The sequence below is a fragment of the Trichosurus vulpecula genome, chromosome 8 (genome assembly GCF_011100635.1).
Source record: "Trichosurus vulpecula isolate mTriVul1 chromosome 8, mTriVul1.pri, whole genome shotgun sequence".
NCBI classification, from domain to species: Eukaryota; Metazoa; Chordata; class Mammalia; order Diprotodontia; family Phalangeridae; genus Trichosurus; species Trichosurus vulpecula.
The window spans coordinates 77,636,955-77,656,889 of record NC_050580.1 but is presented as its reverse complement, the minus strand read 5'-3'; the positions used below and the strand labels follow the sequence as shown (position 1 = coordinate 77,656,889).

The 19,935-nt window shown below is 44.2% G+C and overlaps 1 protein-coding gene across 1 annotated transcript; it reads left to right on the top strand.

Annotated features, from left to right (window-relative positions):
• The first annotated feature begins 1,044 nt into the window (after positions 1 to 1,044).
• On the top strand, positions 1,045 to 19,322 carry PI4K2A (phosphatidylinositol 4-kinase type 2 alpha). The gene is made up of 9 exons (XM_036734700.1): positions 1,045 to 1,530; positions 6,582 to 6,782; positions 10,821 to 10,952; positions 11,404 to 11,557; positions 12,258 to 12,319; positions 13,689 to 13,788; positions 14,344 to 14,477; positions 15,052 to 15,111; positions 16,569 to 19,322. Exons 1-9 carry the CDS (start codon positions 1,078 to 1,080, stop codon positions 16,728 to 16,730), a joined length of 1,458 nt encoding a protein of 485 aa, XP_036590595.1. The 5' UTR covers positions 1,045 to 1,077; the 3' UTR covers positions 16,731 to 19,322.
• The last annotated feature ends 613 nt before the right edge of the window (positions 19,323 to 19,935 follow it).

Below are 19,935 nucleotides of genomic sequence, written 5' to 3'. Positions count from 1 at the left end.
CCTGATACTGTGTTAAATATTAAGGATACAAAAAAAATCAGTTTCTGCTCTTAGGGAATTTATTTCTTTCCCCAGGGGAACAACATGTTCATATAAAAATAAATATAAAATATGGTCAAAGTGAATACAAGGTAATTTTGGAGGGAGGCTCAAAGGTGGATGGGTGTGTGGGGAGGTGGCATTTGAGTTTTGAAGGCAGCTACATTTAAGAGGAAGAATGAAGGTCGGACATGGGAGAAGACGCCTTGTGCAAAGGTACGATAGCTGAAATGGAATTCTGTGTGTAAGGTACAGCAGGCAAACCAGTTTGGCTGGTCAGTGAGGCGTCTCAAGGGGAGAAGCTTGCAGTAGGCCTGGAAAGGTAGATTAGAGTCACATGGTAAAGAGATTTAAATGCCTAAGAAAGGAGTTTGGAGTCCATCCTGGAGACTCGATGGGTTTATTGATTGAGAAGGGCAATGACACAGTGAAACCTCTGCTATAGGAAATTGTGGTTGGCCAACTGGGTGATAGATTGGAGAGGGAGGAAAAGAACCTATCACCAAGGAGTATAGAATCAATCCATAATCAATCAACATTTATTCTACACCTACTGTGTGCCTGGGAATACAAATGTATATATGAAAAAGTCTCCGCCCTCAAGGAGATCACAATCGATTGTGAATAATAATAATAATAATAATAATAACAATAATGTGAACAGCTCAAGTATTTGTGAATTGATAGATTAAGGCGGGGCTCGCCCCAGAACCACAAGAAGCCTCAGGCAGGTCTTCCGAAAAAGTGTCAAGATGAGGCTTTCCACCTGCGCACATGCGCAGCCTCAACCGAGGGGGGGGAATGCTGGCCGAGAGGAAGGGGGAGGGGGGGGTCGGGGGGGGGGTAGTTGCTTCGGAGAGCGCTTTGATTGGTCAGCCTTCGCGTGAGGGGTCGTCTCTTCTCGTCACCATGTAAACAGGGATCGGAGGGGGCGGGGCTTCCGGGGGGCGGGGCCGAGTTGGCCGGGGAGTGACGCGGATTGGTCCGGTGCCGGGGCTTCGCTGAGCCGAGCGCGTCCGGGAGCCGGCCGCCTCAGGGATGGACGAAACGAGCCCCCTGGTGTCCCCGGAGCGGGCCCACCCCCCGGACTACACGTTCCCGTCGGGCCCGAGCCAGGGCGCTCACTTCCCGCAGGTGCCAGGGGCCGTGGTGCGGGTGGTGCCGCCGTCCGGCCTGGGGCCGTCGCCGCCGGGCTCCCCGGGCCGGGACCGGGAGCGGCAGCCTCTGCTGGAGCGGGGCCCGGGCGGGGCGCGGGGCGCGGCGGTCCAGGCGCAGGCCCAGGCCGTGGCGGCCCAGGCTCAGGCCCTGGCGGCCCAGGCCCACGCGGCGGCGCAGGCGGCGCAGGCCCAGCGGGAGCGGAACGAGTTCCCGGACGACCCCGAGTTCGCCGAAGTGGTGCGGCTGGCCGAGCTGGCGAGCGAGCGCGGCATCTACCCCGAGCGCATCTACCAGGGCTCCAGCGGCAGCTACTTCGTCAAGGACCCCCAGGGGGTGAGCACGGGGGCGGGGAAAGCCGCGGGGCCGCGGCGGGGGAAATTAGACTCAAATCAGAACCCGAGTGGAGACGGGAAGGAAATGAAAGAGGAAGCAGAGGTTGTGGGGAGACGGGCCCCGCAGGGCTCGCGGTGGGACAGAGCCGCTTACTGCCCAGAGCGGCTGCGCTTCCAGCGACTCCCTGTGCTCCAGCCCACCGAGCCCCGACATCCAGACCCGGGGCCTCGGCTCTCCTTTTCGCCCAGAACCACACGAGCTCCCCGAAGTCAGGCGAGCATTCTGGGGCCTGGAATGTCCATTTCCCCTCAGGGTGATCCATGCCCCCAGGGGCACCTGGAAGTCAGGGACCCCAGTCTCTCTCTCCAGTGTGTCCGCAGGTGCTGATGACAGAGTGGGTGGCCTTGCCAGTGGCACCACCTTGGAGGTGGTTGTCCTGCTTTTTGCGCAATTCTGGAAAGTGATGCAAATCTTACTTACAGTCCTGCATTTCCGAATATGGAGACTTAGAAAACACGGGGCTGTCAGGTGCCCTCCTCCTCCGGTTCTCTCTTCAAGCCGGAGGAGGGTAGCTAATTTTTGTCCCATTAGGCAAGATCCAGATTTTACTTAAGTCAGCAGAGTGTGTGTGGGAGAAGACTATCTGAACAAAACTCTTGCTTTCATACTTTTGAAAAATAAACAATAATTTAGGCCATGATTGAAATCATATGAGGTGTCACTGGTAAAACTGTGTTCAACTCCTTCCTTAAAAGCCTCTCAAGAATTAATTCAAAATGACTTACTGAAAGACGATGTATCTTCTCTGTTATTAATAGAATCATGGCCAGCACCTTTCAAACTCTTGCATTCTGTTTGGTACTTACCTCTTCTGAAGGGTTCTGAGCTATTTTGTTCTGAGGTTTGGATGACTAGGTTAGGCTGTGATGTAAACATATATGACTGCTACTTTAGTTGCCCTAGTTATTCAGGTCATTTATCTGACCCACTTGTTCCCAGGGAAATTTGTAGAAGCCCTGCCCAAGCATCCCGAGTATTCCCTTGTCATTCATGGGAGCGAGTGATTACCAAGAATATTAGAATCTGTTTGAGGGAGCAGAATTGGTAGCATTGATATCCATGCCCCTCGGGTGGATATTGAAGAACTTCGGTCATTCCTGAGTGATATTAATGAATTTGTCCTTTTTTGATTGGAAGCAATGGGCCAGTCAGAGTGGTTGATCTCTCCAAAGGGGTAGTCTACCATGCTGAGAAATAATCAACCACCTACTATGTGCCAGATTCTGTGCTGGGCATGAGAAGGTGAAGGGAACAAACGTTTGTACAGTGCCTTTTATGTGCCAGCCACTGTACTAAGTGCCTTACAAATATTACCTCATTTAATCCTCACAACAACCCTGGGAGGTAGGTGTTCTTATCCCTGTTTTACAGTTGAGGAAATTTAGGCAAACAGAGGTTAAGTGACTTGCCCAGGGTCATACAGCTAGTAAGTATCTGAGATCAAATTTGAACTGAGGTCTTCTGACTTAGGCCCAGACCTCTATCCGCTGTACCACCTAGCTGCCTCTGTAACAGCTGAGAATATAAATCCAAATAGCATAATGGTCCCTATTCTTGGTGAACTTACATTCTAAAGGAGATATACAGTCAGCTAGGTGGCAGTAAGATACTGTCATCTTTATTTTTTTTATTTTTGGTTAGACCTGTGAATTCTTCCCTTGTGGGATTTTCCTGTGTGGGAGCCACAATTGCCTAGAACCAGAACACTGAGAAGTTAAATGACTTAGAATCCTAGGATCATAGATCCATGAGTGGGATGGGACCTCACATGCCATCTACATCTAGGCCACACCTTTTATTTTTCTGATGAGGAATCCAAGGCCTGGAGAAATTAAGTGACGTGTTTTACAGCATGTATCAGAAACAGGACTCAAACTTGGATCTTCCTGTTTCTAGTGTGGATCCTCTGGTCCCTGTGTCATACCACCTTCCTTTCATTACTTTCATCCTTGTCATTTGGAAAACAGATTGGGATCTAAGAGCTGATAAATTACTTTTTAAGATTTTGTTATTCTTTTTTGTTGTTTGTGAGAGGGAACTGGAGAATGCTTCTAGATGGCGGGGGAAGCACGGGAAAGATTTTGTTTGTTTTTTTAACACTATTATAATTCTAATGGAAGTGGGCCAGGTCACCTGAGAAAATGATCCGGTGCTGTGACTGAGGAGGTAGCAGTGATGTGATCTGTTTATTTGGCCTGTGCTGCCGGGTCCAGAGACCTTGCCTGGGAGAGAGTAACTGTGAGCATTCTTACATTCTGTATGAAGGGAGTGTCAGAGTGTACATACATCTATGCATGTGTGTGTATATGCATGTATACATATATGTACATAGTCAATAATACCATCATGCCATTCTTTACAAAGTAAATGTGGTATACACCAAAATGATACATCTCAGTTGCTGGTTGGTCAGTGTTGATGGCCTACAGATCTGAGGAGGCATCTTGGTACAATGTTAAAAGTACTGGATTTGGAGTCAGAGGACCTGAGTTTGAATCCTGCCTCTGCTACTTGACAGCCATGTGACCTTTGGCAAATCACTTAACCTCTGTAGGCCTCAGTTTCCCTTATCTGTAAAATGAAAGGATTGCACTAATTGATCGTCAAGGTTCCTTCCAGTAATAACTCTGTTTCTATGATTTGCCTTCACTTGTCAATATTGGAAGTAGTCATGTGTGCTCATGCACAATGTAACTTAGTAACAATAGTGTTAGTTCTTTGAAACTGTGATGGCTGTTCTCTTCAATAGAAAAATGGTATCATTGGCATGGTAGAGAGATCTTATTTCGTAATGTTGTTGACTTTCGATGATCTGTTTTCTTTAAGTAGAAATGTTCAGTCTTTAGTAGCTCTGGTGTTTTTCTGGCCCCAACTGGTATCAATAACTTGGTCCTTATTTCTTAGGGATTAGCTTAATGATTCCTTGTATCCCAGACAAATTGCAGAAAGGTCATTAGGCCATTCCTTTCCTGAGCAGGTAGGTTCTGAACTTTCAGCTTTGCTGGGGCTGCTCGATGACATCATATGTAGCTCAAGATGGGTCCAGAGACACTTAGAGTCACGCCAGACTGTCGCTGTTAAGTCCAGGCCAGCTTCTGACCCAGAGGACTTTGGGAGTGGGTGGAATGTAGAATAGGCAAAACAAGGAAGGGGATTTTGCTTTGACAGAGCTATAGCAAGGGAGTGCCAGTGAGTCTCTCTTCCTCGTGCCTTAACTTGGTGACCTTCTCTGGATACACAGTTAATTCTGAGGAGCTGCACTGTGAATCCAGTTTAATGTAAACACCTGCTGTGTACCAGGCACTCTGCTAGGCTCCAGTTACGAAGACAAATATGAAAACAGTCCCTGTCTTGTCTTCAAGTAGGGGAGTAATAAGTACACAGGTGAATCAATGCAACATATTTACAAAGTAAATACCAAATTTTGAGGAGAGGGAGAAAGGAAATGCTGAAGGAGATCAGGAGTAAACTGACCTTGAGCTGAGCCTTGAATGGAGCTGAGGAATTTAGGAGGTGGAGATGAGGAAGGAGAACATTCCAGGTGTGGGAATAGAGTGTGCAAAGGAATGGAAGCAGGAGAAATGACGTGTAGGGAACAGTAAGTAGGCCAGTCTGGCATGAAGGGGGAGAATGTGAAATCAGTTTGGAAAGATAGTTTGCACCAGATTGGGAATGGCTACAAATGAAAGAGGAATCTGTATATCAAGTTATGTGTTTACTACCACTAAATGTTTTTTAGAACTGATGAATTTTTTTGGAGGGCAGGAAAGCTCCATGTTTCTCCTACCTTCCCAAATTCTGGGTCTGCTTGGTTTTCTGCAGGAGTTGCTTCTGTGATTGGGTAGCCATTGATGGAGTTAGATATCTTGCCAGCTCTAATGTGAGTGGTTGTCTGTTGAGAGGGCTGTCTATTACATTGTCTGTATGTGTTCTGCTATCATCTAATGCTCAGGAAATGACACAGGGTTGAAAAAATCCTGTGACTTAGACTATCTTGAGTTGGTTGGGAGGGTGAGGGGAAGAGAAAGAATCATATGATTTGACAGTGAATCATTGTGTTAGAAGGCTAAGTCTGCTTACTTACTTATTTCCCCCTTTGAACTGAAATTTTTGGGAAGAAAGGTTGAAGCAAATGAAAAAGCAACTTTAAAAAGTTGACAGACCTGTAGGGTCATCTGCAGTGAGAGAAATTTCATGATGACATGGAATATAGTAGATATAGAGCAAAAGACACTCTTAAGTGCCAGGAACCCTGGAGCATAGTGGTACAAGAAGCAGAAGTTCCACAGGTCGATAAGAAATGGATTTGATTTTCAGTGGAGCCTAGTAATAGGTCCCTTCAGTCACTATTGTGATTCCCTCTTAGGGTATTTCCTTTGTTGTTGCTTTTAAAGGTTTTTGTTTGTTTCTTTGTTTTTAATTTCAAAGGGAAATTAATACCTTTTGGAGGGTATAGTAAGACTCTTAAGGGAAGCTAGCAACTAAGAGAGGGATTTTAGTCATTTCATTAAAAGATACCTTGGTTATTTTGGTTTAATATACACTAAGTCCATACCCAATTGATAATAACTGCTATAAGATTTAGAAGTTGAAGCTTGATAATGTTAATAAGATTGTCTACCTTTGCTGTAAGGGAGTTATACTGGATTGCCAAAAGAGAGTGACTGTTGCCTGAAGATGTACTTGGCAACTATTAACTTGGCTACCATATAACTTGGCTTCCATACCTTCTAGACCTTGCATCTAGGATTTCTGTGGAGGTATATAACTTTGCCCTGTGTTTTGGAACAGCTTGTAGGCAAAGGTAATGAATGGGTTAAAAACAGTTAATGATTTAGGGCTGGGATGTGGAAAGGAAGAAAATTTTTTCCAAAATTCTAGTTACATGCATAAAGTTGTCCCTTGTGCTTTAGAGACAAAGTTGTTATTTTCTGTGTAGGGAATGTTATTACTTTTTTCTCCCCCATCACCTGTCTCTCTTTTCCATGTAGAAAATCATTGGTGTCTTCAAACCCAAGAATGAAGAGCCATATGGGCACCTTAACCCCAAGTGGACCAAATGGCTACAGAAGCTGTGCTGTCCTTGTTGCTTTGGCCGTGATTGTCTTGTCCTCAATCAGGGCTATCTCTCAGAGGCAGGGGCCAGTTTGGTGGACCAAAAACTGGAACTCAATATTGTACCCCGTACTAAGGTAAGTTAGGTATTCTTTGGGAGCAGCCAAACCTTTATTGATTCGTGGTGTTATAAACCCCAGTCACTTGCAGGAGGGTCATTAGGCCCAGTGTGAGGCCTATCCATTTCCTAAGTTGTCTATAACCCCAGAAATTCCTGTGGCTCATTCTCCTAGATCCTGGGAGATTCCCATAGAATAGAACTTGTAGAGTGACAATTGCAAAAATTCAGATACAACCCAGAGTGTACCATTTGAGCTATCAGTGTTATATTCATGTTAGGATATGATCTAGGGGACTTTTAGGACAGAGGGGTTGGAGGCAAGGTTTAGTTTATATATCCCCTGAAATTCTTTCAAAATTGATTGGGACCCTGGGTAAAGAGATGAGTCAAAGATTATCTGGGAGTGTGAGAATTGTCTGGACTTTACAAGGGATTTCCAAGGACAGTTGTAGATCAAAACAAATTCTCTAGATCCCACCTATTTTTTTTTAAATTTTAAATATAATTTAATATAAACTTATTAACTATCTCAGCAAAAGCAAATAAAAGAAACAAAGAATTAAGCTGAAACTCCACCCTAAAAGGAAAATGTGCATGTGTATATGTGCATATGCATAAATTTGGTAAAAAAATTACAATAGCATCTTACTTGCTATGTCCCTTTGCAGTCACTCTTCCGTTGGTTTACTTGTCACATTTTGTTGCTTTTATTGCTTTTAATGCAGTCACAATCACTTTGTGTGTGTCTTTCCATATTTCTTTGTATTTGTCATATTTATCCAAATTAAGACTGTAGAGTGTTCTTATGAACCCATTAAACTTCCTAGGGTTAAAGGCTGACTGGCATCTCACGACCAGTGTGTGACTTCTCTTAAGGACACTTTGTGTGGGGAAGGACAGAACAACTCATAACTCATTTGGGTTATGATCACTGGTCACTAGAGAAGTTCATTAGCTCTTGGAAGGAGAAAACCATTATGGTGCCTGAAGGTGGGTGAGGAATAAATGACTGTCTCTGGACACTTTCATGAATTATGGGACTCACCTACACAAATTAAGGGACAATCTCATTTGATCTTTAGAGTCAAGGCAGGGACACTTATTTTAAGATTTTCCTTGAAATCTTATGAAGCAGAGAACAACAAAGTATTAACTCTTGGCCATCGTATGGTATACCTTCACGTGGGAGCATGTGACTTGAACCATTGCAGTGGTTTTCAAGTGTTGTTTCGTAGGCATCTAAGGTTCTTTCATTCCACAAGCACTTAATAAGTCATGACGATGTGCCAGGTGCTGTGCTGGGTACCAGGGATATAAAGACAAATATCAAACATCCTAAAATGTTTTCATGATGGCCATGTTTAATGTATGTGTCTAAACAGCGCCTTTGGGTTTCACTATAATACCAATACCAAATCTAAATGATTATAATAATACCTTACATTTGTGTAATGGTTTATAGAATACTTTAACATTCATTTCAACAGCCATCAAGCCCCTGATATGTGTGAGGCACTGAGAATTTAAAGACAAAAACAGTAGCCTGCTTTCAAAGAGCTTACATTCTTTCATTTGATTTTCAAATTCTGTGTATCCTCCTTAGTACCTAGCAAAGTTATTTACAGTGTCAGTACCCCTCTTTTTCTCCCTTCTTGTTTCATAGGAATAATTAATCCTCCTTGCTAAGTCAAGCTAGCATTTCCACTTGTATCTTCACTTTTATCCCTATCCCCTCTTGTCCCTTTGGTGTGATAGTTATCCTCTTGTTCTAATACATCTTCAGGCTTTCTCTGCACCTACAAACACGCTCAGGTCTCCTCTCAGTTGTAAAAACAAAACCAAACCTCTTCCCTTGACCTGTCGAACCCCACAATCTTCTCTCTGTCCCTGCTTCCTTACCAGAATTCTGGTGAGTAGTCTACTCTCACTACCTCCCATACGCTCACCACCCACCCCTTCTTGAGTCTAGCTTTCTTTCAGCCCAGCTTCTACCTTTGTCACTTGAAACAGTGTTTTCCATTTTCAGTAATGACTTCCTTTTCACTAAATATGGGGTCCTATTTTCAGTTCTCTGAAGCTTTTGACTCTTATTGACCACTCCTTCCTAGATATTATCTTGGCTCTTGGTATTTCTGATATGATACTCTTATGGTTCTACCTTCATGACTAATCCTTCTTTATTTCCTTTTCTGGATCTTTATCTTCCTACAACTACACATCCCCCATGTTTCTGTCCTTGGTCTCCTGTTCTCTCTACTCTTCCTTGGTCTCCTTTTCTCTCTATCTGCTCTTCTTCCTATACTCCCTATGGCTTCAGTTATTAGCTCTATGGAAATGACTCCTAAAGGTCTCTCTCTGTTATTTAGCTTCTCCTCAGAAGAGATAAGGGCCTGAATTAGAGTGGCTACATTGGAAGTTGAAAGGAAGGGTTGAATGGGAGAAATATTGTCAAATGATGGGATGTGAGGTCAAAGAAAAAGGGAAGAGGCAAAGATGAATGTGGTTTTTTCAAGTCTGAATTACTTGAAATATACAGATATTTTCAACAGAAATAGAAAAGTTAAGGAAAGCAGTAAGTTTTTAGGGGGAAAATGATATGTTCTGTTCTCTGTTTCCATTTGTCTGTTGGACATCTTTAATCGATTGGCCCACTGGCATCTCAAACCCAACATGCTTAAAACTGAATTCATTATTTCTCCCAGAGCCCTAACTTACCCTTTCTAACATCTTCATTTCTGTTGGTAGCATCATCATCTTCCAGGTACTTAGACTCCTAACCTGAGCTTCCTCTTTGATTAGATTTGATTACTCTCATCTGTTTCCATCTTTTTGTGTCCACTGCAGCAACTCAGGTTGATTCTTGTATTTTTTCCCTTTAAACCACATATTCCACTGGCTGCTCTTGCAGCCCCTAATTGATCTCCTTTTTCAGTCTATCCTTCACATAGTTGCCTCAGATAATCTTCCAAGGGAACCACTCTGATCACATCACTCTTCATTTTTCCCTGACCCAGGCATTCAAGGCCTTTTCTAATCAGACCCTACCTACTTTTCCAGTTTCCTTTCATATTACTTCCTTTCTCATACTTTATGTTCTGCCTAAAACAAACTGCTCTCCATCCCCTGCATCTGCTGAGAGCAGAGATTGGAAGAGCCCTCAGTTACAAGAGCCTTTGCACAGGAGTCTTTGTTGATCAGAACATGTCAGTATGAACATGGCCTGCAGGGTCAAATCTTAAATAATAACCTTTTGATTCTCGTCTAGCCCTTAGTTGCCTGAATTAGGCTTCATAGGATCATGAATTTAGAGCTGGAGGGAAAATTAGAAGTCATTTAGTGATACCTCCTCATTTTCAAGGAGAGGAAACAGAACTGGAGATTAAATGACTTGTCTAAGGTCCCAGTTCACATGTCAGAGCTGGAACTTGAATGGAAGCCCCTTAATTCAAGATGCAGCGGTCTTTCCCCTGCACTGGGCTGCTCCTCACTGACAGTTTCATTACTCATAGGAAAGGGAATGGTGTGCTGTGAAGAGGGACCAAAAATAAAGCTGTATGGGGGAGAGGATTGACAGTATCTTGAGAGTTGAAGACTGGACCAAGTCACTGCCAAGTGACTAGCTTTAGCCTTAGATAAGTCATTCTTCTATTCATTTGCCTTAGTTTTCCAGTCTGTAAAACAAGGAACATTAGAATGATTTTGATTTCTAAATGCTTACTGTTACAGAGAGGAGCAACAGAAAATTTGCAATGTACTTCAAAGAGACTTTGAGGGAAAATTTTTTATCCAGGCTCAGACATTTTTATGGACAAATTCATTTGTTGTACGGGTTTTTTTTTCCCTTAGAGGAGCTTCCATGTCTGATATTGGAAGAGCTAGAGTGCCCTGCAATGATACCTTATTATAAATGTGAATTTGCTGCGTCCTTATATAGAAAGATGCTGTTCTTCTCTGATATATAATCTTATGGGATGGTTTTGAGCTGTTATCAAAATCCAAAGAGTCTCTGGGATCACATTGTCCTTTCAGTTGTTCTCTTGTCTTTCTACTTTAGGTAGTATACCTGGCTAGTGAGACTTTCAACTACAGTGCCATTGATCGAGTGAAGTCCAGGGGGAAACGACTTGCCCTAGAGAAAGTGCCAAAAGTTGGACAACGGTTTAACCGGATCGGGCTGCCACCCAAGGTAGAGAGCAGATTTAGCCACCTTTGTCTTGTGTATCAGAAATGGTCTGTAGGTGAGATGCTTTTCAGTGGTCCTGCTACTGGCTTTCTGCAGAGAGGTGTGTTCAGAGTGTGGGGGGAGAGGACATAAGGAGCTCATAGTGCTATTCTGTCCTTATTTTAGTGCCGGACAGCTTGAAACTTTGGGGGAGTGTTCACCTTGGGGGTCTGAGTGTGCTTCTGCCAACAAGCTCAGCCAGGCCATCTGGGTAGGCTTTACATGTTTTCTTAGGTGGCCACTCCCATAACTTTCTTCTTCCATATTTTCAAGGAAAGGAAATACTGAAGAGGACAATACTGTTTTGGAAAGATTGGCAACTTCTGGTGTATTGATTTCTTGGCCTTCCTGAGGTTCTGGAATTGAGCTTCAGAGAAACACTAATCTGACCTCTGCCTTTCTTGTCTTCTGCCAGGTTGGTTCATTCCAGCTCTTTGTTGAAGGCTACAAGGATGCTGACTATTGGCTGCGGCGATTCGAAGCAGATTCACTGCCTGAGAACACTAATCGGCAGCTGCTATTGCAGTTTGAGCGGTTGGTGGTACTAGATTACATCATCCGAAACACTGGTGAGTTACTGTGGGGAGCCCTCCTCCGGAACTCTATTATGCAGACACACAGATGTTTGTAGGGGTTGAAAACTCAATGACCTGATTAACCTGCTTAGATGATTGTGGGTTTCTGAGTGTCTAAATGAGAGATCCTTGTCTTGAACCAAATTCTTCATTAGAATGAGCCAAGGACCTTTCCAATGTGACATTTTTAGGTCATTTTCTAAGCTGAAAAGGGACCATATAGCTGAATACTCTCACCCCTAGTGTTGAGATTTATGAGAAGGGCAGCTGGGTGTACGGATCATAACTTGGAAGGGAAAAGAGAATTTCTGCCTCTTCTGAATATGGCTGGTAGCCTGTTATGCAACTGACATAGGCTTCTGCCTTTACTGCTAAATTACATTTGTTCCTTATCCTCCTCTGAAGCTTATAAATTACTGCATTTTCAGCAGAGATTTTCTGAGGACTTAAACTGTACTGGAATGCAGTATCAGCTACTAGAGGTGGGAAGACCTATAACTAGTATTACAACTCTTTACCCCACCTGACTTCCCTCCCCAGACAGAAGATTCTTGCTTCCTTTTCCCTGGCTCCAGATTATTGGTGTCAGTCTGATGAATTCTAGGCAGTGACTTTAACCCCTACCCATTCCTACCACATTAGAACATGCTGGCATGCAGTTTTCCCTGCTGACCTCTGATGTTTCTGTCTGCAGATAGAGGCAATGACAATTGGCTGATCAAATATGATTGTCCGATGGATAATTCCAGCTACCGGGTAAGAGTCTGAGAAGCCCTAGTAGAGAAAGGATCCTTGAAGAAGATTCTTAAAGCATGATATATATAAAAAGCATAATATATTCCTTACCTGTAAAATGAGTGAGTTGGAGTATATGATTTCTAAGGTCCCTTCTTGGCCTATAATTCTTTTGGGTTTAGATCATTAATCCCCCTCTCCTGGGGGAAGAGTAGCTTCTAGATTGCTAAACTTATCCAAATGGCCTGTTCCCGTATAAATTAATCATAGGATCTTTAAATCCACAAGTGGAGATTAGCTGGACAGGGATCTGGGTCAGACTGGGCAGAAGAGAGCAGGGTAGGGTAACTACCCTAATGCATTTTCTAAAGCTTTGATGGGAGCGTTCATCACTAGTAACTTGTTTCCCTAATCCCTTCCAGGATTCTCATCCTGGTTGTCTACCTACGTTCTTGCCTCTATTAGCCAGTAACTCATGCCTTGGGTTAGTTGTTGTGACTTACTGCCCTGTTATCCTTCTCTCCCATTGGCAGCATGCCTCCCATCGAGGCTCAGGGGTCAGTGTCTGCCTTCTACTCCCACCAGTCTGTTTAGAGCATTATGTTGGCAATCAGCTGTTATGCCCCGAAGGCAGGTGTACTTCTGTGTGTGCTTTAGCTCTGCGTGCCAATGTGCTCATGGAGTAGAACTTCCTGTGAAAGAGCAGCTGGTTCTGCTCAGTGATTCTGTCCCCATGCTGGAAGTCAACAGTGCCTTTGGAGCCAGTCTTATGCAATAAGAACTTGGAAAGCAGACCGAGATTTCTTTCTCCTCTCTACTCTTTGAGGATTCTCATTTCCTTTGCTTCGACACTTTTCATCTTAGAAGCATCAATCCTATTTTCTTTATCTCGTTCTGGAGAGGTGGTGTGATAGTGTGAAAAGAGTACTAGCCTGGGAGACTGGAGTACTGGGTGATTACTGCCCCCCCCAGTGCCACCATTAACTGACTCTTTCAGATAGATCAGTTGCCCATTATGGGCCCTAGTTTCCTCACCTGTAACATGAGTGAGTTGGAGTATATGATTTCTAAGCTCCCTTCTTGGTCTATAATTCTTTTGGGTTTAGATCATTAATCTCCCTCTCTTGGGGGAAGAGTAGCTTCTAGATTGCTAAACTTTTCCAAAGTGGAAAAAGCCTTAGAACCTTAATACAATCAGAGAGAAAATGTTGTGAGAGTTTGGAGCCATTGCAAAAGGATAAATAAGGAGAAATAAATTGAGGAAGAAGGGTGATCTAGGATGGATGGACTTGACAAGGTGAGAAAACCACTTTTACAATGTAAAGGGGATGAGACTGGCGGATTTCAGTAATGGGCATCCCTGTGTAATAAGCCTTCCCTTCCCCTCCAGGACACAGACTGGGTAGTGGTGAAGGAGCCCGTTATCAAACTGGCTGCCATAGACAATGGGCTGGCTTTCCCTCTGAAGCATCCTGACTCCTGGAGGGCGTGTAAGTCCCAAGACCATAGCGGTTCAGGCTTTTCTTCTTGGAAACCATAAATTAGAGTTATGTTTTCCCTTCTCTAGACCAGCAAGACTTTCCTATACTTTTTTGTAGGAGGCTATACTTTTCTAGCTATCCAGACTCTCTCCCTTATTGTAATCTCTCATCAGTCCAAAATTTTAATTCCCTGAAAGGCCTATGATCTCTGGATTAGCTGTGAAGTGCTATGCTATCTTTCCCTGCTTGAGCCTCCTAAAGGTGACACCTGTCCAACCATAATTGATAATTCTCTGAGAGGGGGTGGAAAATATTGAGTTGGCCTCCCTCCTCTCCCTTTTTAGGAGACTCATATCCATGTTTGATGGGCAAGTAACATACTTTTAGTTGGAATTCTCTACTTTGGAGTTCAGTAACCCTTGTGCATTTTGCTTTTATGCTCTAAGTGCTATAGAATGGAGCTGTGGGCAGTACTTTCTTAGAGTATTCTTGTAGGAAGAGAACACAGAAGAGCTAGAATTTTCCTGATGGTGGATTTTTACTTTTGTTCTTTCCTTCTTTCAGATCCTTTTTATTGGGCTTGGCTGCCCCAAGCCAAAATTCCATTTTCCCAGGAAATCAAAGACTTGATCCTTCCAAAGATATCTGATCCTAACTTCATCAAGGACCTGGAAGAGGATCTGTATGAGCTCTTCAAGGTCAGCCTTGAGAATTTTAACTTTATTTAGCTCATGGAAAAGAAACAAATATATCTCAGTCAACTTCAGTACAAGCGAAGAGGGTGGAGCTGATCTACTAAATGTGGTTTCTTAGTTGACTGAAATTCTGTACTTCAGTCCGTCTCCATCTCTTGACTCAAGCACTAGAAGCCAGGAGGAGCAGGACTGCAGAGGGTGGGAGTCAGGATTGGGAGGGCACAGGCCTGGCTGCTGCTCTTTTCAGAGTCAAAGAAAGTCCTAGTGTTGTAGTGGATAGCACTGATCTAAGTCTTGTGCTTCACTTGGCCTCTGAGCACACTCAGCCCCTTTCTCTGTGAGAGAGTGTCAGTGACCCTGAGGTCTGTGTTAACAAACTGTATGACCCAGGTAAGTCACCTACCCTCTCTGTGCTTCAGCTTCCTTATTGTGAATCAAGGTGTACGTTAATCCTGGGTTATAATTTGACTTCACCAAAATGTATAAAGCCAAGTCGTGGGTTTTATTAGTAAGAGCTTTCTAATTATGGAAAGAGCTATGCTACTTGGAGTCTCATTTCATCCTGTTTCTCTTGCAGAAAGATCCTGGTTTTGACAGGGGCCAGTTTCACAAGCAAATTGCTGTCATGAGGGGTCAGGTAGGTCCAGTATATACTTTCTAGGGTTCCCCTTAGGAGCTCTCTGGAATGATTGGCCACTTTGTCATGCTGAGCAAATGCATTTAGCAAGTATTTCTCAGTGTTTTTTTTGATTCATGACCCACTTGTCAACTCACCAAATAACATAGGAGGAGACCTTGTGATCCACAGAGCCCAGCCATCTCTCCATCTGTTCTCCTCAGCTCCAGTGTCACATGCACCAACCATTCCCCCTCTCTTTCTGCTCTTCTTATAGCCACCTTAATCTTCTACATCCTGGTCAGAATGGGCAAAGGCAGCTGAAGAAACATGGGACATCAGCACACACCAGGGGGTCTTTTTCAACTTAGGAAAGCATAGTTAAGCATATGGCTGGATTAGTATTGAAATTTTTGAGAAGCAGTGGTCCTCTATGTATAGAAAGATCAGATACTCAGACTTTTGTAGCATAACAGACTTTTCAGCTGCACCGAGAACTATCCGCATAGGTGTTCCTTACTTCTAAGCCATATGTGTCTCGGGTAAATAAAGCCTTGGTTTTACTGGTGTCTGCTTTTTCTTGGGCATAAGGTAGACAGAGGTTAGAAGGACTGTAAAATACTTTGTGATTGAGGTTAGTTAAGATTACATAGGGTCCTTATAATTTCCCAAATCATAAAAACCAAACAAATTGGGTAAATGATTCATTCCTTTTAAGAGCCAATATTGCTTCAGGAGAAAAGGTAACTCTCTGTAGGACCTGCCTCAGTCTTGGAAGTAGCACATGGCCTTTCCCTTATCCTTTGACTTCACATATTGAAGGGGAAGTGTCCCAAGGAAGAGCATTTAAGAGATCTCATTCCTAGCCTTCTCAGTCCTTAGGCTTAAGAGAGTAGACACCTCCCTGTGGAAGTCTTGGCCCCCAGCTGGTTTAAAGAAATGGCTGGAGCCTTCTGCCTTGTAACCATCCCACCAGAGAAGAAGAATAGTAGTAGTTCTGAGTGGAACAAGAGTGACCGTGTGTGCTAATGACAGCAAATCCAAGCTCTGCCTCCAGGCTGAATATGCTTGGGAGCTCTCCCCTTTGTTCCTCTGGGGGATTCTTGCCAGCACCCCGGGCTCAGATCTGCACTTCTGTGACGAGAGAAGGGTGAAGGGACAACGATGAGAGAGCATGGACTGTGGTGGCTTTTCTCTATGTGGACACAGCGGTACTTTAAGTGTACTGAGCTCTGTAAATACCGAGTGTTTTCATTCATTTATTCATTCATTTATGAAAGGGGAGGTTCCAAATGGAGAATAAAATATCCTTTCTTTACCCTTGCAACCTAATAGAAAAATAAGTTTTTTTCTCTTTTCCACTTGGTTTCTATACAAGCAGATGCACCAGTTGATCTGGATATTGATATTTCCCTGTAGATGAAGGCTAAAATAATCCCTAGGCTTTCCCTTTATCTCATTTCTTTCTTCTGTTACAGATCTTGAATCTAAGCCAGGCCCTGAAAGACAATAAGAGCCCCCTTCATCTAGTCCAGATGCCACCTGTGATTGTGGAGACAGCCCGGTCCCACCAACGGAGCGCCAGTGAATCTTACACACAGAGCTTTCAGAGCCGGAAGCCCTTCTTCTCCTGGTGGTAGCCCTGCCGGCTAATGAGATGCTGTCTCAGACTTGGGGACTGGGAGGGAGCCTGGGGAGCATCTTTGAGATAAGCCAGCGAAACAGGTGGAATCGTCTACTTGAGAGCCCTTCCCCTCTGGTAGAGCCAAAGAGCTTTGCAAAATATGGGGAGAACCACCACCAGACATACTGGGGTAGTCTTAGGCCCTGGTGTTGCCTTTTACATTCTGGGTAAGGTCAGAATTCTGCAGGGGAATGTCAGGGGCACTAGGGAGGGAGCACCTCCTTTAACTTCACCCGGCTGCAGGTTTTGAAATGCGCCATCCCAGATATCCTACTCTGTTGCAGTTCCCTATCACTTGCATCAGTTCTGCATCAGAACCTCCCCCCAAAAACATTAAACTCTCACAGCAATATCCTGGCATAACATTATCCCTCAAAAATGTACACAACATGATATCAGTTCAGAAATAACCTTGGGTGAATTCAGGAGCCTAGGTTCCCTGTGTACATGGAGGTGAGAGATTGTGTCACAGTACATCAAAGTGGATAAGACTTCTGAGACCTTGAGCTGAAAAGTCATGCCTTTCCTTTTAGTTTTTACTCTGTCTTTTCCTGCCCACCAAGCCCCACTAGAAAGTCCCTTTTGTTCCCTTTCCACCTCAACAGTGGCATATAGTCTGCTTCGAAATCTACTGGCACATTTGTGGTTTTATTTTTACAAAGTCTATTTTAGCTGTAGGTCCTTAGGCAGCTTTGCCTAAGCCCATGTGGATCCTACTGGCTCTCAGGACTGCCGTGGACCTGGCCCCTCTAGCCCAGGCCTGCTGTGCAGAGGCAGTAGTGGTCAGACTTGTTTTAATAGGGAGGCACATTCCCAGCATTCAGCTCTCCACATGGTCTGATGTGTATGTACACTGGGAGCTGTAGTTGACTTGTCTTTATGACTACTTAAACTTAGTGGACCTTGCTTTGATTGGTCTGTCCTACTTCTATCCCCACCCCACTTTCTTTAGTGCTTGGCCCTGGCCACTCAAGTAGACTTCCTTTCCCTCAGCAAGCTTCCGTCTCAGCCTTCTAATGTGTCCTTAGACTTTTAAATTCTTTCCTAGTTCTTTTCTCAGAGGAGTCCAGTCCTTGAGAAAGCTTCTTATCCTGCCATTTACTTCACCTTGCCTACAGTTCATGCTTGGCCTTGGCTCTTAGAGTAAGGATTTAAGTTCTTCCTTTTACTGGCTGCTAGTGCCTGGTCCACCCCATTGTCCTGCTGCTTCGTCCCTTCCTTGGAGAGAAGGTATGGAAGAAACAAAATATGAGTTTTATTTTAATCCTTTGTCGTTTTTATTGTGTGACATGCTTTTCAGAGTGGAATGGTAGGAAGTAAGCATTGGTAATATTCTTTCCTTTCATCTCTTTCCCTCTATTAGACAGTTCTTCCCTTTTTAAGAAAGCAGGCCCCAAAGGAAGGAGTCCTTCACTGCCTCCCCCAGTTCACCCATCCTCCTGTTTCCAGCAGACTGCCTTCATGTGACCATTCCCCCAACTGCTGTCCTTGCCCAGGCCTAGGATTCCTTTCATGCAAAGGCTCTTTGATGGTACAGTGGAATAGAGCATATCCTGTGTAGTGGTTGAATTCTATTTTGAGGATGGCACACCATACTACTATGGCTATGTGGATTTCAGCACTCTCCCTGTCACGAACAGCGGAATTAGCCTTGCAAAGAAATTATCTTGATGGTTTGACCAGTAACCAAAGAAGGGAGTGCCCTCAGCCTGTCCAGTTTCTTCCTTAGAGGCTAGAAAGCAGTGGTGGAGATCATCTCTCTTTTCCTTGGCCTTTGTGTTCTGCCATAGGATTCTTGTTTTCTGTTAGGAAGAGTCTGTAAGTCCATCTGCATGGCCCCAAGGACAGGGACAACCCAGCTCTCTAGCACTGACAATCCCAATCAGCAATCCTGTCCTGATTCTCAGGCTGGGTGACACGCATTTGAAAACAAGTGACCTACCCTCCAAAGGCAGGCGATTCCCACAGAGACTGCCCAATTCTGTGCAAACTAGAACCAAGCTCCAAACTCTCCACAGGTACAAAGACCTGTTGGAGGAAAGTGAATTTTGCTTATGGTGTGTATATGTTTATAGATGCACATCATATGTCAAGTTCTCTCCACCCACCCCACCTACTCCCCCAGAAAGATGGGGAGAGCCCTTGAAGTTTTAAGATAGGGATGGTTAAATCCCTAAATTGTTTCTCCAGTTTAAGATGAGCAGAGGATCAGAAGGAAATTGAGACAGAGGAGGGAGTCAGTTCCTGTCCCCTAGCAGTGATATGAATGCAGGGTCTCTTCCCAGCCCCTAGTGATTAGAAGTCTTGGAGGCTGGATTCAGGCTGCCCTGAATAGACTGAAAGGAACCAGAGATCCAGTAGGAGTCTTCTGAATAAAATGGAGCAAACTGACTCTTTTTGCTGGCAAGGGGCTTTCCTCCAGTAGTGAGGAGAGAAGTGGAGTCCTGGTTACTGTGATTGCTGCTGCCCCCATGTATTGTTCTAATGCACTGTAGAAACTGTATGTAATGTATTTATAACAATGCAAATGTACAAATAACGAATTCGGTTCCAGCCTTCTGTGCCTGGCTTTCTTAGTAGGAGGGGAAGTGATGCTTTTAGGGCAAAGAGAAATTGTTCTTGAACAAGGCCTTTTTTGTAGCCAGGATCAGCTTTTTAAAGGAGTAGCGAAGTACCTGGGCCTGGAAGAGGAAAATGCTGAAGGCTGTGTTGGCTTCATTCCTGGCCACTGGAGGGTAGCCTTACACAGGGGTGCATTTGGACCATAGGCTATGGATGGGGAGGTGGTTACTAGACAGCAGATCCTTCAGCCAGTGTCCTCCCATGGAGGATATTATGACTGGTAGCTTAGAGGCGGCATGTGTAGAAATGGGAATGTTATCTAGGGGGAGTGCAGATCTTAAAGTTACTGATCTCATGGCTCCAATGGTCAGCCATGCAAAGCTCTTCTGGGCCAGTTGTTCTGTAGGGCACTCTTGTTTCAGCATGGCGTCTCCCTTTGTCTGTGGACTGATTATACTAAATGTAAGCAATCATACCAAGGCCCCAGGGTTTCATGATTCTCTTAAGACTTCACCTCTCTGAAATTGGACAGAAAGGCGAATTGGGCCCTCCATCTCTGATCTTCAGATATTGGAGTTGGGATCCCTAGGAGTGGCCCC

Excerpts from the sequence above, each read along its gene's own strand:
- PI4K2A (XM_036734700.1), top strand. The coding sequence starts at position 1,078 with ATGGACGAAACGAGCCCCCTGGTGTCCCCGGAGCGGGCCCACCCCCCG. Across the intron at positions 10,953-11,403 it reads GGATCGGGCTGCCACCCAAG|GTTGGTTCATTCCAGCTCTT; the intron begins GTAGAGAGCAGA and ends GTCTTCTGCCAG. Across the intron at positions 15,112-16,568 it reads TTGCTGTCATGAGGGGTCAG|ATCTTGAATCTAAGCCAGGC; the intron begins GTAGGTCCAGTA and ends CTTCTGTTACAG.